This window comes from Diospyros lotus, chromosome 10 (assembly GCF_014633365.1).
Source record: "Diospyros lotus cultivar Yz01 chromosome 10, ASM1463336v1, whole genome shotgun sequence".
Lineage (NCBI taxonomy): Eukaryota > Viridiplantae > Streptophyta > Magnoliopsida > Ericales > Ebenaceae > Diospyros > Diospyros lotus.
The window spans coordinates 30,277,868-30,302,942 of record NC_068347.1 but is presented as its reverse complement, the minus strand read 5'-3'; the positions used below and the strand labels follow the sequence as shown (position 1 = coordinate 30,302,942).

At 41.7% G+C, this 25,075-nt stretch overlaps 2 protein-coding genes across 5 annotated transcripts in view; one reads left to right on the top strand and one right to left on the bottom strand.

The window, feature by feature from the left end:
* Positions 1 to 25,075, bottom strand: part of LOC127812303 (elongation factor Tu, mitochondrial-like) — a 30,225-nt gene that overhangs the window by 3,199 nt on the left and 1,951 nt on the right. The window contains exons 3-10 of one of the 2 annotated variants that reach the window (XM_052352723.1): positions 24,444 to 24,536; positions 24,241 to 24,315; positions 23,295 to 23,399; positions 21,524 to 21,575; positions 21,135 to 21,340; positions 19,919 to 20,002; positions 19,699 to 19,802; positions 19,556 to 19,618 (exon numbers count right to left, since the gene is read on the bottom strand). In XM_052352723.1, the coding sequence (XP_052208683.1) occupies positions 19,749 to 19,802; positions 19,919 to 20,002; positions 21,135 to 21,340; positions 21,524 to 21,575; positions 23,295 to 23,399; positions 24,241 to 24,315; positions 24,444 to 24,536 (669 nt within the window). In that variant the 3' untranslated portion in view covers positions 19,556 to 19,618; positions 19,699 to 19,748. Of the gene's footprint in view, positions 1 to 19,388; positions 19,619 to 19,698; positions 19,803 to 19,918; positions 20,003 to 21,134; positions 21,341 to 21,523; positions 21,576 to 23,294; positions 23,400 to 24,240; positions 24,316 to 24,443; positions 24,537 to 25,075 lie in introns of those variants that run through there. The other variant, XM_052352722.1, reaches the window with a different exon arrangement.
* On the top strand, positions 370 to 24,653 carry LOC127812304 (uncharacterized). 3 transcript variants are annotated; one of them, XM_052352724.1, is made up of 4 exons: positions 370 to 1,041; positions 1,184 to 1,941; positions 2,028 to 2,508; positions 6,000 to 7,132. In XM_052352724.1, the coding sequence occupies exons 3-4, from the start codon at positions 2,166 to 2,168 to the stop codon at positions 6,383 to 6,385; spliced, it is 729 nt and encodes a 242-aa protein (XP_052208684.1). In that variant the 5' UTR covers positions 370 to 1,041; positions 1,184 to 1,941; positions 2,028 to 2,165; the 3' UTR covers positions 6,386 to 7,132. The 3 variants fall into 3 exon arrangements, 2 of the variants coding, with proteins under 2 accessions (XP_052208684.1, XP_052208685.1); XR_008025848.1 differs by lacking the exon at positions 370 to 1,041 and adding an exon at positions 24,587 to 24,653 and having other exon boundaries at positions 1,050 to 1,941; positions 6,000 to 6,990; XM_052352725.1 differs by lacking the exons at positions 370 to 1,041; positions 6,000 to 7,132 and having other exon boundaries at positions 1,050 to 1,941; positions 2,028 to 2,506.

Below are 25,075 nucleotides of genomic sequence, written 5' to 3'. Positions count from 1 at the left end.
CCCGCTCTCTCCGAGACGGTTTTCGTTTCCTTCCGAGAGAGTCTTCTCTCTTGCCTTCCTCTTTCCGCAAGAGCTTCGTGCTCCCCGAGACCTTCAGCCTCCGAGAGAACTTTTCTCTCATTCACACCCTCTCTCCGAGAGGACATTCTACTCCTGGAAGCTTTCGGGAAGACTACTCTTTCCGCGAGAGACTCGATCTTCCCAAGAGGGAAATAGAGCATTCCTTCACTATCTTTTCCCCCTCCTTTAGTCTACCGAGTCCAACCTAGGGAAAATGGCTAGTGCCAAGGTTTACCATAGGGAGACTGGTGAGCACGGAGTGGTGCGAGCTCTTCTCAAGGGCATGCGCTCTCGTATGTCGGAGGACGAGTTGGCACTCCTCTGTTCTAATCACGAGATTCTGTCTTCCTATCAGACTAGACTTCCCAATCAAGCCGAAAACTGCATAGCCAACGCTGAGGAAAGGTGGGTGAGCATCTTTGAGGCTAGCTTCCCCCATGGTTTCAGCCTTCCGCTACACGATTTTGGTCTTCAATTTCTTAGAGCTAGTGGTTTAGCCCCGGCCCAGCTGCATCCTAACGGCTGGGCCCAACTGGTCGCCTTTTTTGTGCGTTGCCGGGAAAAGGACGTGATCCCTTTGATTGAACTTTTCTTCTGTTTTTTCTATCTTCGCTTGGTAAAAAATAGATTCCATTTGTATACCTTGCACCGCCCCCGTCTCGAGGATCGCATCTTTCATGATTCTCCTGCTAAAACTGAATCCTTCGACACAAAGTGGTTCTTGTTCCAACCTCCCCCCGACGTATGGAATGCCCCTCCGGGAGCAATTTCGTGAGGTCCGCCGAGCCATTCTTCAGGACGGCCCCTCGCATCTTTACAATTACCTTTTGGCCGATAGGTTAATACGGGCTGGGTGGATTCAAGGCTTTGCTGATGCTCCCCACCACCGGGCCCCTAGAGCCATGTCAAATCGTCCACCTACTGCTCATATGGATGCAAAGGAAGGGGACATCCCTCCACGAGAGGAGCATTCCCCAGAGGGTGTGGATCCGCCTGACTGCTTCCTTCTCTTTTTCTTTTTCTCGAGCATCTCTGTCTCATGTTTTTGATAAAAAAAAAATTTCATACATAGTTAGCACCTTCTTCTTATCTTAATGTTTAGCCACCTTTTTCTCCTTTGCAGATATGAGACGAATGGCGTTGGGGTCACAAAGGAGGGTAGCGACTACTCCCGCTCCTGAGGGTGACATACCTGAGTCAGCATCTCCTCTCCCTCGCCCAATGGAAGAGGTCGGTGAGGCTGCTGCTGCTCCTCGCCAAAGGAAAAAGAGAAGAAGCCGAAGGGAAGCTTAAGAAGATGCAGGCACCTTCATTCCTCTTACAGATATGACCATTTCGGAGGAAGGAGAGATCCCTGCCACCGATGAACCCCTCCCTCGCACGTATGCATTCCCCACTCTAGCCTTTTTCGGTGAGGAGAGCCACTGGGGTCCCTCTCCGAGACGCCATGGAATTGCGGGGGCTGCGGTGGGCTCTAGTCGAAGTCCCCTTGGAGAAGCAGAGGCCGAAGTGGGCTCGAGGTTTGATCAGGAAGCGGTAGATGCTGTTCATAGACGAGGACGCGGTTTCTTTTGGCGTGCTATGATCAATCCTCAACGACCCAGTCGTCGGGTGCTAAACATCGAAGAATCTCAACAAGGCCTTCGCCCCATTCTACCCGAGATGCCTCCTCCCATCCAGAAAGGATACGACTTGGGCCACGGGCGTTGGGTGAGAGGCGAACCTTTCCAAATCCAGGCAGGGGTTTTAGATACAGACACGATCGACACGCCCGGTGTTGGAGCTCACCTGCTATATTCCACTATTCTTCCCCGCGACGAGAGTCGGTATTTTCGGAACCCTCCCGAAGATATGAATAATTTCGAACACTACCTGGCCATTGTGAGCTCCCTCTTCTGAATTTTTCCCATGCCCTTTCTGTCTCTTTACAGCTTTTATCTTACGGTGCCTCTTTTTGTCATTTGCAGGGAGCCCAGGGAGCGGTGGCAGCCAACGCTGTCAACCGAGCTCGCTTGGCGGCCAAGGACGCCGAATTAACCGACTAGAGGTGTCATTCCATCTCTTGGAATCGAGAACGAGACCGCTTAAACCGGTGCCTCCAAGATATGGAGTATGCGGAGAGGGAAGCACGCACTGAGAAGGAGCGCCTACCTTCTTCTTATCGATCTCTAGAGATAAGCCACGTCGAAATTCAAGCAGAAATGGAATGCGGCCAAGGCACCCATCAAGAGGAGGTTGCCCGATTGCAGGCGGAGCTAACCGATGTTGGGCAACAAAGGGCGGAGGCACAACATGAAGCCGCTATGATGAAAACAGAGAAGGAGGAAGTATTGAGCAACTACCAGAGGATCGTAGAAGAGGCTGTGAAGAAAGCGGTTTGCGACTATCGACTTTTTGCGGATTACTTTCGTCGGAAAGACGAGTATGCCTCCTGTTACTCCAAATTCGGCTTTGATGAGGGAATATTTACAGGGGGCAATTTTACTGTACTACCCCTGGGAGGTTACCATTAACTCGGAGCCATGTGTGCCAGTAAAGACCAATATGCGATCGCCACGTGTCAAGACTTAGGAGCTTCGCTTATCTTTATAATCTTTATTATGATTTTGAACTGGAAAGAGATAAAGAAGAAGTCAACCAATGATATCTTTAAATATCCCAAGAATTATCTCTATTAGGGAAGATTATCTTTTCTCCCCATGGAAAGGGGATCAACCTCTTCTTTTGAAATATATCTTATCTCCTAAGGGAAAGGCCACGGGACATCTATAAATAGAGGGCAACCTCTACAGGTATGGGGATCTGATCTGACTCCTAAGGGACTCTTTTACTATCTTCCATTACTATTATACTCCTCAAAAACCCTATGAACTGACTTGAGCGTCGGAGGGATCACGGGGAGCGAGTCCCCACCCTTTTTGCAGGTACTTGGTCCGAGACAGAAGAAGGTGATCGGCTCCGCATCATCAATTGGCGCCCACCGTGGGGCCCTCGTTTTTCTTTTTGTCTGCCAAGTATAATCTCAAGCCACTCGAAGCACAATCAGATTGAGTGGGAAAGAAAAGGTTTCACGTATGTGGCCTCATTAACGGTATGCTCCCTGGTTTAATATTTATACATCGATTACTGTTACATAAAAAGAAAAAAAATAGCTGGAGGCACTATGCGTATCAACTATTAATTTATGTGTGTAAAGATCAATTTTTGTATGTGTCAATTTTCGCTGTTTTCCCATAAGCTTGGCTCTTATGTGACCTCATTAATGGCTTCCAAAAAAATGGAAGAAGAAATTGGGAGCGGTAATCCAGGAGAAATAAGATGTTCATCTTATTTTATAGATCCTATGAGGCTTGATTTTGCCATCCTATGCGGCTTTACGTTAAAATAAAACCTTTTAGAGGCTAGGAAAAAAAGACAAGCAGAATCGATGGATGAAGTTTCACGGCAGCAAGGTACTGCTAATTTTTCTAATCCATTGAGTCTACGTGTTTGTTTACCATCGTTGCTTATTAATTCCACTTGTTGAGGTCAAAAACCTCAAGATGATGAAGCTTGATTTTGTTCATGCTGTATACATTATATTTTTCTGGCCTATCTTTTGGGCTACAACGTCAATAAAGGGCTTTTCCAATAAGCATAGCATCTTTTTCTACCCATGGGGGTTTTATTCCATGATGGCAGCAAGGGCCAAATTGGGCTAGCTCCGAACCCTCAAAGAGATGGCCAATGGTTAGTAGGATGCATCTTTGCATGACAAGGCGGTAGAGATGGCTATCGCGGACGTAGGCATTTCGCCGAACCGCGAAAATAAAATGTGAATATTATTTTGGATTGCGGACGTAGGCATTTCGCCGAACCGCGAAAACAAAATACGAGCATTATTTTGGAATATGGACATAGGCATCAAGACCGAACTGCGAAGGCGAAATATGAACATTATCTCTGATTGCGGACGTAGGCATCAAGCCGAACCGTGAAAACAAAATATGGATGTTATTTCGGATTATGGAAGTAGGCATTTCGCCGAAAATAAAATATGGATATTCTTTAAAATCTCGTCATCAACTACAATCCAAGCCAGCATGTGCACATGAAGATCGAGAGTCTGAAATGCCTCGACAACGCAAAAACAAAGGATCAGATATGATTCTCGGGGGGCCTCGAACCCCCGAACACTCAAAAACAAAGGATCAGATATGATCCTCGGGGGGCCTCGAACCCCCGAACGCTCAAAAACAAAGGATCAGATATGATCCTCGGGGGGCCCCGAACCCCCGAACACTCAAAAACAAATGATCACTTATGATCCTCGAACTCTTGACAACTCAAAATCAAAGGGGACCACCCCTAATAATTAAGGAACGACTTCGAGGCTTTGAACCTCGACCAGCGAAGACTAAAGGGGACCACCCCTACTAATTAAGGTACCAGTTCGGAGGCTACGAACCTCCGCCAAATGAAGATCAAAAGGCATCAGTTCGGAGGTTACGAACCTCCGCTAAATGAAGACCAAAGGGGACCACCCCTACTAATTAAGGCACCAGTTCGGAGACTACGAACCTCCGCCAAATGAAGACCAAAGGGGACCACCCCTACTAATTAAGGCACCAGTTCGGAGGCTACGAACCTCCGCCAAATGAAGACCAAAGGGGACCGCCCCTACTAATTAAGGCACCAGTTCGGAGGCTACGAACCTCCGCCAAATGAAGACCAAAGGGGACCACCCCTACTAATTAAGGCACCAGTTCGGAGGCTACGAACCTCCGCCAAATGAAGACCAAAGGGGACCGCCCCTACTAATTAAGGCGCCAGTTCGGAGGCTACGAACCTCTGCCAGATGAGGACCAAAAGGCATCAGTTCGAAGGCTACGAACCTTCGCCAAACGAAGACTAAAAGGCACGCAGCCTCGGCCACTGCAGCTTCGGCCAAACGGCCCCGAAGATAAGGCAAGCGGCCTCGGCCCCTACAGCCTCAGCCAACAGCCTCCGAAGACGAGGCACGCAGCCTCGGCCAGCGGCCCCCAAAGATCAGGCACGCGGCCTCGGCTACTATAGCCTCGGCCAGTGGCCCCCGAAGATAAGGCACGCAGCCTCGGCCAGCGGCCCCCAAAGATCAGGCACGCGGCCTCGGCTACTATAGCCTCGGCCAGTGGCCCCCGAAGATAAGGCACACAGCCTCGGCCAGCGGCCTCGAAGATAAGGAAAATTCTCGAACGTCACTATCACCTCGAGCGACCTAATCACCCTTTGCATGGGAAGACTGAAAAGGCACCGGGAGACTTAAGAAGCGAATTCAACATCCGAGACTGCTAACCCAAATTTTTAGCAGAATTTTTTTACAGAGGCTTAGAAAAACAGTGACAACTACTCCTTCAGCTGCCCAACCTCCTTACTCGATCAACTCAAGGAGTGGGGGGCAAGTGATGAGGGAATATTTACAGGGGGCAATTTTACTGTACTACCCCTGGGAGGTTACCATTAACTCGGAGCCATGTGTGCCAGTAAAGACCAATATGCGATCGCCACGTGTCAAGACTTAGGAGCTTCGCTTATCTTTATAATCTTTATTATGATTTTGAACTGGAAAGAGATAAAGAAGAAGTCAACCAATGATATCTTTAAATATCCCAAGAATTATCTCTATTAGGGAAGATTATCTTTTCTCCCCATGGAAAGGGGATCAACCTCTTCTTTTGAAATATATCTTATCTCCTAAGGGAAAGGCCACGGGACATCTATAAATAGAGGGCAACCTCTACAGGTATGGGGATCTGATCTGACTCCTAAGGGACTCTTTTACTATCTTCCATTACTATTATACTCCTCAAAAACCCTATGAACTGACTTGAGCGTCGGAGGGATCACGGGGAGCGAGTCCCCACCCTTTTTGCAGGTACTTGGTCCGAGACAGAAGAAGGTGATCGGCTCCGCATCATCAGGCTTCTATCATGGTCGTAATTTCCTAGAGGCGACTCGGCCACATGAATCCTTCGAAGACATGGTTTTCAACATTGCCATGACCACTGTCCCTCCTCAAGACTGGAGGAAGTATGAGCCAAATGATTTGGGGCCTGACGAGAGCGTGCGACGGGCGCTGGAGGATGACTTAAGCAATCTATTGGGTCCTTGGAGTCCTTTCGTGTCGGATCTCGAGGAGGGTGAGGCACACGCATGCTCAGCTGCTGTTGACGCTATCCCTACCCTGGCCGACACCATCCACTTCATTGAGCAAGGTCTGGACAAGGACACAACCAGTCAAATTCCACCATGTTGGTTCCCCAGAGAAGGCTCAAGGGGGGTGGATGATCCTCCCCACCAAGACTAGCATAGGCTGCTTTCGTTCCATTTCCTCTTTTGTAAGATCGGAATGTATTTTGTGTTGGAAGTGAGTGTGTGTGTGTGTGGCTTTCTTACCAAGCTTTATTTTCCTTCCTTTAGAAGCTTGGTGACTTTCCTTCCAAGTCTTGCTTTTCTTCCCCTAGAAGCTTGGTGACTTTCCTACCAAGTTCTTCTTTACTTGGTCTCCAAGTTCTAGTCTTACTTGGTCTCCAAGTTCAAGCTTTTCTTGGTTCCCAAGTTCATCAAGCCTATATATATTTGCTAAGCTCCCTAAGCTTGATAGAAGTTTTGAAGAGTTTGATTTTCTCGAGTTTTACATCATTGAGAGCAAGCCCGTCCTGAGTTCTGCTAGCTCCGGTCGTTCGTGGCTGCCGTTCACCGGAGAGGTCGTTTCATCCTGCTGAGACAGTCGCCGTAGTCTGCTTGCCGCCGGTGCAGGGCGCTAACTGTCTTCAGGACAGCGCAAAGCGCGACTCGACCTACTTCTGTTCCTGCCTCTTCCACAATCCAGAAGTTTATTCCTGATTCCTTGTCGTTCCAGCTGGGAGCAGTGCTGTTCAACCATCTTCTCTGATTTGCTGTTTTAGTCTGGTAACCTCTGTTGTTGTTCATTTAATTATAAGCTCTTGTTACCATAAATATCAGCTGTTATAATAGTGGTCAAGTATATAGTATATGTTTCTTGTATCGTAGCCGGTTAGAACTACTTTCTTGTATCAAGCAAGTTACTTTTGTATTACGTACGCATCTATACTCTCTTTATCCCTAACATTTTGATCGTTAGTTTTTGTGCTTTCGTGTTGAACTTGCTTACTCCAAACGTAGGTGGTTTTTTTGGGGGTGTGCATTCCTCCCCTATCCTTGACTTGTTAATGCGTTTGATTTATGAAATCAGTTTTTCTCTCTTAGCACATTATTCACCTGGCTGTCTTACTTCTCATGATTTTGTGGTGAGTGTGAGTTGTGTACCCTAGGAGAAGCCTGCCAGCTTAACCTTGGCTAGCTACGAGGGTCCTGGTTAGCCTCTCATTCGGACATCGTACTGCGTTTGAGAGTCTAGGTTGGTCCAAGGGCACCGCACTGGAGTGTCTTCGAGCGTCCATGACGACTATTCAGCTTTACACGTACTTGTAGTGTCTCTTGTTCCTTCTTTGAACATGACTCTTTCTAGGTTTAGTTTGGAACTCCTAGTTAGGATTACTCCAGAGTTTTCGAATCAGCCAGGAGGCCTGGCGCCGGATTCACCAAGGGGCCCAGGTTAGCTTGCAGGCTTGGCATTGGGCCCACGCAAGGGATCCAGGTTAGCCTACGGACGCAACTTCGGACTTTGCTAGCAATTCTTCCGAGTCTACTTAACACATGGGTTCTAGGTTAAACCCCGGGTTGCTTGCCAGACTGCAGTTGGTCTTTCCAAGTTTGCCAGGAGGCTTGGCTCTGGATCAACCAAGGGGCTCAGGTTAGCCTATAGGCTTGGCACCGGGCCCATGCGAGGGATCTAGGTTAGCCTACGGGCATAACTTCGGACTTTGCCAGCAATTCTTCCGGGTCTACTTAACACATGGGTTCTAGGTTAGACCCCGGGTCGCTTGCCAGACTGTAGTCGGTCTTTCCAAGTTTGCCGGGAGGCTTGGCTCCGGATCAACCAAGGGGCTCAGGTTAGCCTATAGGCTTGGCACCGGGCCCACGTGAGGGATATAGGTTAGCCTACGGGCGTAACTTCGGACTTTGCCAGCAATTCTTCCGAGTCTACCTAACACATGGGTTCTAGGTTAGACCCCGGGTCGCTTGCCAGACTGCAGCCGATCTTTCCAAGTTTGTCGAGAGGCTTGGCTCCAGATCAACCAAGGGGCTCAGGTTAGCCGATAGGCTTGGCACCGGGCCCGTGCGAGGGATCCAGGTTAGCCTGCATGCGTTAGCTTAGGACAAACTCGATAGTTTTGGTAAGCTCGTGGTCTTGGCACCAGAACACCACTTATCAAGCTAGACCTCCTAGGACGTGAGCTTTCCACCATCTCCTTAGTTTGGCTGCTGTCGGACTTTGTTAGGATTGCAATTCATTTCGGTTTATCTTCTATCTTGGGCCCTATATCAAGTCTTCTTTTTATGGCAGCTATACATATATAAATATACTTAATGCATGAAAGAACTTATGAGGATAAGTCAATAATCTTAGCCACTTCCACAGAAGTACAAGGGGCATTTTTCTTTTATTCCACAAAAAAAAAAAAGAGGAGATTACAGCATATATATGGAAATCAAAACAGGAAAAAGGGAATCTTAATCCCTAACACAATCAGGGAACACTACTTGCAGCATATGACTCTCATCGCTTCGCTAGTTGTCCTCCCCGTTGCCTACTATAACTAGAGCGGATGGGAGGTATCTTTTGAGATGCATGGTATTCCATGTCTTATCTAGCACTTCACCCTGTAACGTCTCTAACACACTTGTATTGGGTCCTAGCATCTTCGTGATTTTATATGGTCCTTCCCAATTTGGCATGAGTTTTCCTTCCTCCTTGTGGGCGTTGGTGATAATTGTCTTTCGGAGCACCAAATCTCCCTCCTGAAATGTCCTAGGATGAACTCTTTCATTGTAGTAGTGGGAGATCCTTCTCTGGTAAGCTGCTAGCTGTATAGTTGCATTCTCCCTCAGCTCGTTAAGTAGGTCCAAGTTCTCCCTCAAGCGATCCTCATTCCCTTCTTTGTTGAAAGCCATAACTCTTAGCGAGGTGAGGTCTACTTCCACGGGGATGAGTGCGTCAGTGCCATAAACCAAGTTGAACAGTGTCTCCCCTGTAGGTATGCAACTGGTCATGCGATAAGCCCATAAAATGCTAGGTAACTCATCAGCCCATCTGCCTTTTGCCTTCTCTAATCGGGTCTTCAGCCCATGCAAGATAGTTTTGTTGCTGGCTTCTGCTTACCCATTTGCTTGGGGTATGCTACAGATGACATTCTCAGACTGATTCCCCACTTTTGGCAAAAAGTTCTAAAAGCTTCAGAGTCAAACTGTGTCCCATGGTCAGTGTTGAGAATTCGGGGGACGCTGAATCAGCAGATTATGTCTTTCCACAGCATTCCCTCTATCTTCTTCTCGGTTATGGTTGCTAGGGGCTCTGCCTCAATCCATTTCGTAAAGTAATCCGTAGCCACAAACAGAAATTTCCTTTGCGCCGACGCCATTGGGAATGAACCCAAAATGTCTAATCCCCATTGTACGAACGACAAGGGTTGAAACATAGGTTGCATTACCGAGGGGGGACGGATCACTAGGGGTGCATGCCTTTGGCACCTGTCACACGTCCGAACTTTCCGAGCTGCGTCTTGTTTCAGGGTGGGCCAAAAGAAGCCAGCCCGTAGGATCTTCCCAGCCAAAGCTCGCCCACCAAGGTGCTCCCCACAATCTCCTTCATGTACTTCGTCCAGGGCCCGCTCGGCTTCTAGGGGCCCTAAACATTTCAACAATGGTGTAGCATATCCTCTCTTATACAATTCACGACCAATAACTGCAAAGCGAGCCCCGGTAGTCATCAATCTTTTGGCTTCAACGGAAGTCACGGGAAGTTCTTGATTAAGAAAATACTTTAGTATGGGCGTTCTCCAATCTTCAGCTGTGTCAACGCAGTTTACCTTTCTTTCTCATTCATTTACACTGGGCTGCTACAAGACTTCCATATGGATCAGTCGTCCCGAGGTATCTCTAGCAACAGCCAATTTAGATAACGCGTTAGCATGCTGATTAAGCAATCTGTTGATTGGAACTAGGTCAAAACGGTTGAATCTGTGTGCCAACTCTTTCACTTTCTATAGATATTGGGCCAATACTGGCTCTCTCACCTCATAAGTACCCTGAAACTGTTGTACTACTAGCTAAGAGTCACTGTGAGCCACTAAATCGCCTATTTCCAATTTTTCAGCCAGCTTCATCCCTTCCAGTAGCGCTTCATATTCGGCCATATTATTGGAACTGGGGAAAGTGAAGCGCAGGGAGTATTCTAACACTTCCTTTTCGGGCGAGATTAGCACTACTCCCGCTCCACTCCCTCTAGTATTAGACGCTCCGTCTACAAATAGCATCCATTCATTCTTCCAAATTTCCTCGGCCTTGGGTGCGTGTGTACATTCCACTATGAAATCTGCTAACGCCTACCCTTTTATTACCCTCCTAGGCTCAAAGTTGAGGTCGTACTCACTAAGCTCGATTGCCCATTTGGTTAATCTCCCTGAACATTCGGGCTTTTGTAGGATTTGCCTTAATGGCTGATCAGTTAACACTGTCATGGCGTGCGCTTGAAAGTAAGGTCTCAGCTTCCTTACTGCCATCACTAGTGCCAGAGCGATCTTCTCAGTGTAGGGGTATCAGGTCTCAGCTCCCTGCAACATTTTACTTACATAATAGATTGGGTTGTCTACTTGTTCTCCCTTCCTGACAAGAACTGGGCTCACCGCATAATGACTAACTCCCAAGTATAAGCATAGCCTATCTCTCATTTTAGGTCGTGTGAGTAGAGGAATCTCCCTTAGGTATTCTTTTAACTCTTGGAAGGCCTTTTCGTAGTCAGCCGTCCACTGAAAGTTCTTTCCTCCCCTTAAAGCTTTAAAAAATGGGAGGCTGCGCTCGGCATACTTCGCGAGGAACCTACTCAAGGCTATCAATCGTCCCGTCAACCTTTGCACTTCCTGTGCTGACGAAGGGGACTGCATGTCCATTATCGCTTGCACCTTTTCGGGGTTAGCTTCTATTCCCCTATGAGTAATCATGTACCCTAGGAACTTTTCGGATTTCACCCCAAAAGCGCACTTACCAGGGTTTAAGCGCATGTTGTTTTCTTGAAAAACGGCCAAGACCTTTTCTAGCTGCAGGGCGTGTGATTCTCCTTGCTTAATTTTCACTATCATGTCATCCACATAGGCTTCCATCACTTCTCCTAACAAATCTTTAAATACTTTATTGATCATCCTCTAATATGTGGCCCTAGCGTTCTTCAGGCCAAAAGGCATCACCCGATAACAATACATTCATTTTTTGTTTATGAACGCGATTTTTTTAGAGTCGGGCGGGTGCATAATGATCTGGTGGTAACTTGAAAACGCATCCACGAAGCTTAGGTGGTGTTCTCTTTATGTTTTAGTTTTGAGTTTTGAGTTTTGAGTTTTTAATTCATTTTTAGTTTTATGTTTTGAGTGTCTGTTTTGAGATTTTTGAAAATGTGTTCTTTTTATCATTTTGAAAATTTATTTCACAAAACAGAAAACTAGAAAATGCGTTTACTTTGAAATTTTGAAAAATTATTTCTTTTTTGTTATTATGATATTTTATTCAATGTATTTAATTATTAAATAATAAAATTAACTCTTTTGAATAAAATTTTATTATTAAAATAAAATAATAAATTTAATTAATAAATTATTAACATACATCTTAACAATAATTTATATTAAATTATACACTTGATAATATAATATATCTTTTTTTTATTATAATATAGATATATTATATTTTTAAAATTTTAAATAAATATATAATTTTATTTTTAAAATTTAATAATAATTTTTTTAATTCTTTTTTTCTCATTTTTAATTTTTTTTCCTTTTCCTTTTTTTTCTTTTTTTCCATCTCTTTTTTCACTGTTCTTCTTCTCCCCTGGCGCCCTACAGCTTCGACACTGCCAGTCGCCACCGGCCACCGTGGCCGGTGGTTTCCGACGATTAGAGGCAGCCACCCGACACACAAGGCCCCATCGACCAACATACCCAATAACCAGTAAGATCCAACGGCCAAATCTCCTTAAATCTAATGGCAGAGGGTGATTGAGAGAAGAGATGAGAGATTATAGAACCAGCAAGATCTAATGGTAGGGGGCGGTCGATGGCGGCGGGTGAGGATGACGGCTGCTCGTGGCGGTGGCGGAGATGGAGGATAGTCGAAAGAAAAGAGGAGACATGAGAGAAGCAGTCGATGACGGTTGAGAGATCGAATGGCGGGGGCAGGGGAGCGATCGACGACGGCTTTTGGCAGTGGCGGGCGAGGTCGATGGCGGCTCAGCAGCGAAGGAGATGGCGGGCGTGGTGTTTGGCCGAGGCGAGAGAGAGAGAGAGAGAGAGAGAGAGAAGAGAGGAGAGAGACTGAGAGACTAAGAAAAGATGCAAGATTGGAGGGTTGGGGGTGGGGGGGTCCTGTGTGTGCGTTTTTCGTGTTTTCCATTTTTCTGCGTGTTTTCACAGAAAACACCCAAAACAAGAAAATGTTGTTTTGGGTTTCTTTTGTAAATTTTTTTGTTGTTTTCGAAAATGTGTTTTTGAAAATAACAAAGAGAACGTGTTTTCAGTGTTTTGAAAAACTGAAAACTCAAAACAGGTCGAAAACAGCAAAGAGAACAGGCCCTTAGCGTCTCATACTCGGAAGTATCATCCATAAGCCTGTCTATCCTAGGGAACGGGAATGAGTCCTTCGGACATGCTTTATTAAGATCGGTGAAGTCTATGCACATCCTCCACATTCCATTGGCTTTTGGCACCATTACAACGTTTGCCAACCATTCGAGATACTAGACCTCTCCGATGAATCTCATTTCCAAGAGTTTTCTCATTTGTTCTTCCAGATGTTTTAGCCTTTCTGGAGCGATATGTCTCTTTTTTTGCTTAACTAGCCGGGCTCTTGGTCGTACGTTTAGTTGGTGAGATATGATCATTGGGCTGATCCCGAGCATGTCGACTGGGGTCCAGGCAAATACTTCAGCGTAAGATCGCAGACACTTAATGACTTTTTCTTTCTCTAAATCCCCTAATTGGCTCCCTACGTGCACATGCTTGCTGCAATCGCCGGGGTGCAAAGGAATTGCCTCGAGGGCTTCGACTGGTTGGGGCTTGTTGTCTTCAAGGGATTTCTTGCTGATCATTAGGGTCTCTCCTGTTGTCAACTTTTCTTTTCCCTTATTGCTTTTTGTTGAGCTAACATAGCATACTCTGTCCTGCTTCTGGTTACCTCTTACTTGGCCCGTACCTTGGGGTGTGGGAAATTTCATCAAGAGATATCCAGGCGAGATGGCCGCCCTCATGGCATTCAATAAAGATCACCCTAAAATCACATTATAGGCAGGAGAGAAGGTTTTTACCACCATAAAACTTACCTGTCGAGTAACCACCTGCGGGTAGTTTCCGAAAGTGATAGGGAGCTAGATTGCTCCAACTACTGAAATTGCTTCTCCTATAGAGCTATACAATGGTGATGCCACTGTTTTTAATCGATCATGCCAATATGCATTTTTTCAAAATAATTCCAATACAACAAATTTACAGAACTTCCGTTGTCCACGAGGATGTGCTCCACCGGATGTTTTGCAATGACTGCGGAGATCACTAGGGGGTCATCATGGGGTAAGAGTACCTCACATTGGTCTTTCGGGGTAACAATAATGGGGTCTTCATCCTCTAACACTTTTGCCACTAAGTCCACTTGTAGCGCCTGCCATGCGTAGGTCTTTCGTGTTGCATTAGAGTACTCCTGTTAGGGTCTCTCCTCCTGAGATCATGTTAATTTTATCCATGGTGGGCTCATTGTCCACTAATTCAGCACCTGGTCCCGCCCGTTCCCTTAAGGGACTCCTTTCTCTTTCTCTCTCCTGGCGTTGTCGACTATCTCCTCTATCGCGGGAGTGACCCCTTGGACGAGGGGGTCTTCTCTGTTCCTCTCTCCTCTGTCTACCTTCCCTATCTTGCTAGTTTTTGGGCTTGTCTAGTATGAATCGATCAAGTTTTTCGTCTCGAATCAGCTATTCGATCTGATTACGTAATTCCCTGCACTGTTCTGTGTCATGGCCTGGGGACTCGTGAAACTTACAAAAGGCTTCCTTATTTCTCCCCATTGGCTCTCTGGAAGAAGGAGGAAAATTTATGAGGCTCGTATGTGCGATGGATGAGAGGATCGCTGTTCTAGGCTCTCTAAGGGGAGTGAAACTTTGAAATTGCACCTTGGCCGACTCTTCCCTTCTCCGCCATTTCACTGATAGATCGGCCTCTGATTCTCTTGGCCTTCCTTTCCCTTTTGCCACACATACTTCCAGAATTTCCAGCTGAACTATATATTGCTCTGCCCGGGCAAACAAATTGGCCATGGAGCTGGGCTCTGAGAAGGCTAGGGATCTTCAGAGCAGTGCATAGGTAGTTCCATGGAGTAAAGCTGACACCGCCAACCCAACCGGGAGGTCTCGTACCTCCTGCGTGGCTGCCCGAAATCATTCCATGCATTGCTTCAATTGTTCACCTTGTCTTTGTTGTAAGCTCATCAGGTACATCGTGCTCTTTTTCTTTGGCACGTAGGCCGAGAAAGTTTCTAAAAATTCCTTTTCCAACTACCCAAATGATCGTATATGTCCAGTTGGCAGATCTGTGAACCACCGTTATGCTTGCCTTGCCAAGGAGAGGGGAAAAGCCCGGTATTTAGTTGCTTCGTTCCAGCCGTCGAGCACAGCTACAGCTACAAAATGTTGAAGATGCCTCTTGGGGTCCTCTTTTCTGAAATAAACGGGGAGTTGCGGCAGCTTGAACCCTAACTGGACAGGTTGCTGCTGGAGTTCTTCCGATAGAGGAAATCCCTTGGTAGAAGCTTCTATGGGCGTCATCGCTGCCTGTTTCTGCTCTAACACTTCTTCTATAAGCTTCTTAACGCCCGCTGCATCTAATACTTCATGCTTTCCCTCTTCCTTTTGGAGAGGAGAGAGGTAAAGGGCTTTGGAATGGGTATTTTAGATTGTTTCCTCATACATTTGAGCTTTTCTAGCTCGTCGGCCACTTTTTCCAGGCGATCCTGACAATCTAGGAGCACGGTTGTCTTGTCTTCTCACCTCTGTCCTCATCCCTAATGGTCTTATCCTTGGGGTCTGGTCTCGCGTTTCAGACTTATTTCCCCTGATCTCATCCTACTCTGTACGGGGAATATGTATGTCAGGCATCAACTCTCGTAGGAGGGCAATGATTCCCTGCATTCTTCTCACGTTTTCTTCATTGCTTCTCTATAGTTCCTCATTTTGATACCTCAATTCTTCATAATTTTTCTGAAGTCTTTCATAATCAACGAGAGGCACCATAGGAGATGCTATCCTAGAACATCTCGAAACTCCCCTTCAAGATATGGCGGGGCCTTCCCGTGGGGCTGATGATTCCTCCTGAGAACTCGGCATGGGGATCATGTGAGGCGAGGGTGTGGCTCGCCTCCCCTGCCTTTCCATTCTGGCACCCAAGTGGGCGATGTGTGCTTCCCCTTGCCCTGATAGCCCGCGACCCCCAACATCGACTATAGGGTCTACCTAGGTAACCTGATTGCCTCCTTATCCACTAGTTCGGTCACTTCTCAACTAGGGTACATGTCCAAAATGAACTTCCTGGTCCCGAGGATATCCAGCAGGTGCAGGTTGTAGCGTTGGTACCAAGCCAGCCTCAATGGTAGCTGCTATTCGAGCCCTCGTGTTCCTTCGCATTTGATTTGATAGACTTCCTAGGCCGGTTGATCGGGCATCTCTTGTCATTTTGGCTTTTTGTTTAGAGCGATTCCCACAGACGGCGCCAATTGTAGTGGCCAAAAAAAAAACCACAACAATAGAATTTCTTAAATGGGGAAGGGACCGTCACTTCGATGCCCAACAGATTGGCCTATGAGGGATCTTCCGAAGAGAAAAACCTCTTGGGGGCTAAAAAACCTTTCGAAAAGAAATATGGCTCCCGGAGAGGCGCTGCGGACAGAACTCCCTGTGGAGGGATTCTCGATCTTGCAGAGTGAAGTGGTTTCCTTTCTATCGACGGCTTGGGTTGAGCTGCTGACAAGGGCGATGATTAGCTTCCGGAGATAGGGCTAGCTACGGATTCTCTCGAGAAGGCGTGTTGGTGGTTTGAAAGGGGCTGGAGCTCTTGGAAAGGCTGTAAACTGGAAAAAGAGTTAGAAGGCTTGCGGGAAGGAATTCCCGCAAAGACCCTCTGACAAGCAAGTCAGTCTCAGGAAAAAGGTAATGGCTGAGGAAAGGAATTCAATTGCTTTCGGAGAGAGAAATTAGAGAGAATATGGGGAGTGTACCCGATTTTCATCATGCCTGATACTGTGTGGAGTGTTGCCTTTTATAGAGGGTCGGGTGGTGTCCCAGAGAGGATCCCACTTCGATAGAATCTTTCGGAAAGCTTGAAATCCTTTCGGAAATACATCTCCCAAAGCCTTCCGGAGAGACATCTCCGAGAGACCTGTCGAGTCCTTTTGGAGAGACCACTACTGGGGTCTCTCGGAGAGACAAGGTACAACACGAGTAAAAATTGAAAGAACAAGTCTTTTATGAGAAAGAATGGAACTATTCAAAATCTAACATAAAATGAAGCCAAATATTGAAAAATAAAAAAACTTATAATCCTTACTGTCTTGTAACAAGAACCATCTTTTAGGAAAGAAATCTGGCAAGTCAAAAATACCTACTTCAAGTGGAATAGGTGAAATCAGCTCAAAAGCTGCAGTCACATTGTCACTAGGCATCACCATCTTAACATTTTTAGGCAATTCCACCTTTCCTGTTACATTGGCTGTCCTCATGTAGAATTGTGGCATATAATTTGAGAAAAATGTAGTATGGCGGCCACCTTCGACTTTTGTGAGGACATAAATCTCTGCCTCAAAACGCTTATAAGTTTTTATGGTACCAGGTTTTGCTACAACCTGTGACAATTTTAGACGGTCACAAAAAAGAGATATGTGGAGGTAAGGAAAAGAAAAGAAAATAAGTAGTCATCGCTAGGGTTGCAAATGAGCTAAGCTGTTTGAGTAAAAGCTCGTTTGAGTTCGTTCGTTAAGGTAAATGAGTTGAGCTTGAGCCTAACTTTAAAACTTAATTTATAAATGAGCTGAGCTCAAAGCTCGACTCAATAGGCTCGCGAGTTAGCTCGATTGATGGCTTGTAAGTTGGCTTGAATAGCAGCTCGAGATCTGGCTCGATTATAGGCTTGTGAGCTAGCTCGTGAATAGGCTTGTTTATAAATACATTAATTAAATTATTTATAATTTTGAATATACTTTTTTATAAATATATTAATAAAATTATTCATTATTTTATAAAATTATCAAACTTTAGATTATTATAATAATATTAACATATCATTAATAGAATGTGTTGATAAAAAGATTTTTTTGCTACTTCAAAATAAAACGTGTATGTGTTAATAAAATTATTCACAATTTTGAATAGGCTTGTTTTTAAATATATTAATAAAATTATTTAAACACTCCTAAAAATATTATTTAACATAAAATTATCAAACTTTATATTATTATAATAATATCAATATATCATTAATAGAATGTGTTGAAAAAAAAAATTGTGACTTAAAAATTGAATGTGTATGTGTTAATAAAATTATTCATAATTTTATAGAGATATTATTTAACATAAAATTATCAAACTTTACATTATTATAATAATATCAATATATGATTAATAGAATGTGTTGATAAAAAGATTTGTTGTGATTTAAAATTAATCAACTAATGTATGAGTTTAATAAAATAATTATTATTTTAATCGAGTAAGAAAATGTTTAGTTGAGTAACAACTAACAAATATTGTATTTAACTAATTTTTTATCTTTAATCAAGTAAAACCTAAACATTTAAGAGATTAATCGGTTATATACTTATCTCACTCAAATATATGATAGAATGACATTAATTGAATAACCAAATAGTTAATTGACTAAGTGGTACATTAGTTGAGTAACTATAACATTTAATTTAAGTACTGAGTAATAAATATGGATTAAAATAACAACTCTATACTTGTATTATTAAATTTCAAAAAATTACTACTTAGTAACTGCATATCTCACTCGAGTAATACTTAGTTTACTCTACTAACGTTATGTTAAATTTTAAAAAATTAATCATTATAGACAATATTAAATGCACATTCTAAGTATTTTATTTACAAACAAAATATATAAACTGACATGACACTGTAAAATTTATAATAATTTTATCTAAAATCAATAATAGTTCATAATATTAATAATAGTGATTAGAATTATTAGTATTAAATACACATTCCAAGTATTATTAATTTTAAATAATAGTGAATCAGTGATTAGAATTATTAGTTTACAATAGTGATTATAATTATTAGTTTATAATAGTGATTAGAATTATTATTATAAGAATCAATAATAGTTCATACTTCATACTTCATAACAATTATTAAGATTTTTATATTTTATATATTATAAATTGTAAAACAACACCCTATAAATTATTGTTGTTAAAATCGCGAGTCAACTCGTATGATTTTACAAATTTACAAGTCAACAAGCATAAAACAAATCAACCCACATGTAGTATCGATTTTAGGTAGAATGAATCGAAGCAACATCGCAAGTTAACCCGATAAACTGAGTTCATTTTTTCCCAATTTCCAAGTTAAAGACAGAATATTTCCATCTCTAATGGGCAAAATTGTGACTACTGATTAATATTGCAATTTCAAATTTTAAATTGATATTTGGAGCCATCTATTTTGAAGTTAAATTGAAAACATCTTTGATGTGCTGTAATTTTGATTATGTTTGTATTTTGAAAACAGTTGGACAGGTATTTTGATTATCTTATTGTATGGTGAATGATATTATTATGTTTATTGTAATTTGTGAAATTATTATTACTTGATTACTAAGTTGGGTTAATTTAAGTATATTTGTTGATTACAGGTTGATATTTTAATTATACATCAGTTTATTAGATTTTTTTAAACCAAAAATTTAAAAAAAATTTAGACCGAGCCCAAACCCTGAGCCTGAGCTCAATCTCAGTTCGTTAATCAAATTAACGAGCCAAGCCCGAGTCGAGCTCGAGCTCGGTAATGTTAATCGAGCTCGAGCTCAACCTCAGCTTCCAGGCCAGGCTCGGCTCTGCTCAATTGCAACCCTTGCACTACTCCAAACATCATTAAGAGTGTTGACAGTGATCAAAGATGTAACTCGATATCGTCAAGTGTTATTTTTAACACTAGGCAGGCCATTACATTTTTAATTACTTCAAAAGGAAGACAAGATTATTGATTCACTTTATATGAGGAAGGTTGCAACTTGGGTGGTGCCACAGTTACAATATCATTCAAACCTTTGGCACTTTGACTCACCTGGCCACATTGTACCTCGTCACGTTTTAAACCACGCAAAAGAAGGCCCACATTATCACCAGCCTACAGGAGAAACAACATAACATTAGTCCAGTGACACATGAACATAAACTAGAAGAATTTAAACAAGACATCACTCCTACCTGTCCATTATCCAAGCTTTTCTTAAACATCTCCACACCAGTGACTGTAGTCAGCTTTTCTTAAACATCTCCACATCAGTGACTGTAGTCTTTATGGGCCCACCCTGCAGAAGAAAGAGAGAGAACATAAAAGATAATTATCTAGCACAAGACGCACAAATGTAAAAGCTTTCTTCATATTCTTCTTGTTCAATACAGTTGAATTGCTGCTAAGAAGTACCTGCATCAATCCCAAAACTTCAATATCCTCACCAACTTTGATGGTACCTTGTTCAATACCACCAGTAACAACAGTTCCACGTCCCTACCAAGAAATGGATAAGAAAATCATCAAAATTTAGTTGGGGAATGATTATCAGATTTTACAATGAAACAACCAAAAGGACCTCATAATTTTATAACATTCTCTACCCACATATTTGTGTACACAGAGTAAACTTCTCTCTTCTTTAGGAAGCATAGGACTGAGTTAATTTTAGAGGATAAAATTGTTAACATGAAGTTATATCAGTTTCTGGCATTTGATATTTTCTGATAGGGTATTCCTTCAGTGCTTTTTTGTGCCTATAATTTCTAATCATTAACAAGATTTCATTTCTAATTGAGCCATACGAAAATAAATAAAGAAAATAACTAAGACTTTGATGGAATGACCATGCATGTATTGGACCCTGTATAATAGGTTTTGCATTACAGAACCAATTTACTTTAAAATAAATTACATACATAAAAACTGTTAGGACTTGACAAATTGAAAACTATTTTATTTTCTAATGGTAAAGGGCAATGCAAAATGGATTATATTCACATAAAGAACAGATCAGCTTATTGATGCTCAATGGAAGAATAATGGTACTATCTAGTTGCTATTCGTAATGGCCTTATAAAGGATGTGGCCACAAATAGAAATGGCTAGAGGTTAAGAATTCATGTAGCTGACTCCACCTAATTGGATTAAGGCTTATGAGTGTTGTTGCATTAGTTGTTCTAGTTGCAGCAAAATGGCACAGAATGGTCACCATTGTGCATCAAACTTATGGCCCTTGATACTGCAGAATCAAGAAAGAGAATTCATGTAGCTGACTCCAAATGACTGGGAAACTGTTTGGTCGAGTTGTGTTTTAATTTTTGATTAAAAAAAAGATAATATTGGTGTTCATGTTTAAGGGAGAAATCTTACACTTGGAATTCAATTGAAAACCTACAAGATTTTCTGGCACGTGATAAATGTGAGAAACCATTCATAGTTGCAGTTGTCTTGCTATGAATAATTTTTATTTGGAAGACAAAAAAAAAAAAAAAAAATACGCCACAAGAAAATTAGACAACTTTTTGGAAATTATATAGCATTATTATTTGATGAAGAGAAGTTTTAGTCAATTATTGTTCAAGGAAGTCAATTTAGCAGTTTGAATTAAAAATCGAAGTTGAATTACCTGAATTGAAAAAACATCTTCAATTGGCATCAAGAAAGGCTTGTCAAGCTGGCGTACAGGATTAGTTATGTATTCATCCACAGCATCCATTAGTTTTAAAATACCATTTTTTCCAAGTTCATCATTTTTCCCCTGTAGAGCAGACAAAGCTAAACCCCTGATAATTGGGATTTCATCTCCAGGGAACTTGTAGAAGTTGAGCAACTCTGCGAGAACCATTATTCAGTTAAGATGAGTGAAATTATGATACAAACAATAACTAAGAACGAATAATGAATGAAAAACCAAAAAGTTGTACGCAGTCCATTGCATAAGAAGAAGCATCAACAAAAAAGATAAAAAAAGGACAGCAACTGCTAGAAGTAGAATAGTTTTTAAGCTAATCATACCACGAATTTCCGTCTCAACAAGTTCAAGTAGCTCTGTCATCAACAGCATCAACTTTATTAAGAAAGCACACCAAAGATGGTACTATTAGATTTGAATAGCAATGGCACCAACACCAAGAGGGGGTGAATTGGGTTATTTTAAAAATTTAATTGAACTTGAAAATCCTTTTGATGAAAAATGAGATTTTAGAACAAGTGAGGATTATTGAAATGCTTGGAATAATAAATGAAAGAAAGAGCACAAGCAAAGAAGATACACAACGATATATAATGGTTCGGCTTAAACCAAGCATAATCCACTACCTTAGCTCCTCACTGAGGATTTTTCAACCAATCCACTAAAAACCTTCTATCTCTCTGGATAGGCCCTCTAGCAACAAGCTAGGAAGATACAATATCTTGTTTAACCAAGCAAGCCCTCTAGCACTAAGCTAGGTATTTCAACCCCTTGCTTCAATAAGCAAGTCCTCTAGCACAACAAGCTAGGTATTTTACAAAGTAGTACAAGATAAGAGAGGATCTAAGAGTTATCACTCTTAGTTACAAATTCTCTCAATAATACAACAAGGCTTGAAGATAAATTTACAAAGATAAGCACAAAGCCTTTCGGAGAGAAATAAAATCACCAATGAAGCACACAATAGAGTAAGCACTTGGAAGCTTAAAATGTAATCTCTTGGTTAGTTTGAATCACACATTTGACTTGTATTTATAGTGCCTTGAGAGCCCATTCACGAATCTTGCTGTTGGTAGTGGAAAAGCCACTTTGGGAGAATGGAAAAACTAGCCGTTACATGCTGTCTGCGACTAACCGGTAGACAGCTTCATCTAACCAGTCGACAGGTTCATAATACCAGTCGACAGGTCGTGATGTAGAGGCGATCGACAGCAAACAATTGAGAGCATGTTGAGCAACCGATCGACAGCAAGATTAGAACCGGTCGACAGGTCCATAAAACCAGTCAACAGGATGGAACAAACGGTCGACAGTTTTGCTAATGAAAAAATTAGATTGTTTGATGATTCAATCCATAGCATTACAATAGATTTACATTTCTTTAGTTTAAGTAAATGTTCACATTTTCTTTTATTTATATTTTACCTTCCATTTACTTTAATACATAAATGTAAATAAGAAAGTACCCCCTATTTGGATTCAATAAAAATATCCAAAAACTCAAAATCCATAACAATAAGAAAATAGAATTTTGGTTTTAGTACAAACTCGGTATTTGACAATTTTACCACCTCCAAAATACATACCTTCTATTTCTTGAAAAATTCATTAAAAATCATTTTAACAACAATGGATATTAGATATCGAAATACCAAGAGATAGTTTTTCAAAATGAAAATATTTTTAAGAATATGTTCTAGTTGGTCTTTTGCCTTAGAACACTTTTAACTCTATGTTGACCAACGACTTCAAAGCTAATAGTTGAAAAATCATTTTAGAAGATTTCATCATAATATATGTTTGTGCAAATCTCCATGTATAAGAATATAAATCATTTGGTTTTCATGTTAACAAAGTATTTGAAATTGATTTTTGTTAAAAATCATAAACTTGACTCATGACTTAAGGATCAAAACCAAATGTTGTTTTTCATCATCAAAATTAATCACAAGTGTAAAACATTAGGTACACCAACCTAAATTAGAAAACAATACTCAGGACCAGATATTAATGAAGAAAGAAAAAAGGTGAAGCATGGCTCTGTAACAGACAAGCTTGTGCAACAACTTGATATGCTTTACAAGATGCTAGCACCTGGCGGGCAAGCAAAATATGTTCCTTTGTTTCTGGCATGGGCCCATCTGGAGCAGATACCACCAGGATGCTCCCATCCATTTGAGCAGCTCCAGTAATCATGTTCTGCACCCAAATGTATCTGACAAGTGAGGGAAGTCCTTAAAAGACGATACTTTCTCGACACTTTTGTATGCCCACAAAACACAGAGACAAGTGCTGAGAAGGCTAGAACTAGGTCTACCCTCTTTCTGAGTCATAATTTTGTACTTAGATAAAATGTGATAAAAAGCTTTGTCCAAAATAAACCATGTGCTAGGCATGCCTCTGCTACAAGTTACAAAACAGTCTGGAATACTTGTTTCACACTTTAATACCCAATTAGCAAACTAAAACAGAGCCATCAACAGCTCAACATTTTTTATAATGAACAAAAGGACATAATTTTTCTTACAATAAAAGTTTTCCATGCCACGGGCTTTCTCAACTAACTAGAATTTGCTATTATAGACTCACCATTCTTCACAATAGACAAATATTGGGGTCTGATCATCAGATTTTACCTGGATTCTTTAACAGAAAATAAAAAAATATATTTAATTGTTGAACTGTAAACCACCATCTCATCTAAAAGCTTAAACTGTTAGACAGAGGGTTAACTTTATCAAGGAAGGAACTGTTAAGAAACACGATAAACTAAACTGTAATTCCATCCCTTTAGGTGTGCTTGGTCACTTATGCTTTCAAAAGAAGCTAATTATACTAGAAATCTCAAAGCAGCCTGAAGATTGATGCCCATTCCCTGCTGCTGCCATATAAGCATGCAATTTGGTAAGAAAATACCAAATGAAAGTTTCTCAAAATGCACTAAGCTTCAGTTGCATGCAGTAGAAAGCACCATACCACTACGAAGATCAAAGAATTTGAAATTTTGTTAACATAATGAGAAACAAACTTAAAAGCTTACTTTGACGTAGTCTGCATGTCCCGGACAGTCTACATGGGCATAGTGTCTCTTGGCAGTTTCATACTCCACATGGGCCTGAAAATCATGTCAAAACCTAAGATAAACTCACTTAAAGATTTCAGTAGGTATATATTCTGCTTCAGCATAGCACTTTTGATGCATAAGGAAAAGATAGTACAGCAAAGTCAAAACTGCATCTTAACTGTAGCAATAGTAATCCCTCTCTTCTTCTCTTCAGGAGCCTTGTCAATCTCATCAAATGCAATAGCCTTGGCTTTCCCTTCTGCTGCAAGCACCTATAGAGAATTTCATAGAGTTAATTCTAATTATTTACTTACTTAAACAGGTAATTGCAAGCACAACAAAAGTGGCATCTTGGAAGTTTTGACCAGTCAGTACACTTCAACTTGGTAACCTGATGCGGTCACCAATCAAGACTCGGCCCAAGGCCGACCCAACCAAACCGGAATAGTATCACCAAAATAGTAGTACCATAATATTATTTTAATACTTCTTAAGTTTTAGAATTCTACTTGATTTAGCATTCTACTTTATATTTCTACTTAATTTAGGATTCTATTTCATGTTTCTATTTGATTTAGAATTCTACTTCATGTTTGATTAGGATTTTATTTTTATTAGGATTTTAATTGACTTTTATTTAGAATTTATTTCTATTAGAATTCTAGTTGGATTTTGTTTACAAATATTAGATGGATTTGGATTAACCAAATACTATAAATATGCCTAGGATCTAGAGTTTGTAATCAAGTTTTTCTTAATCAAATTTCAGTAACTTATTTGGGTTTTCTTTGCAAAACAGTCTTGTTTTTAC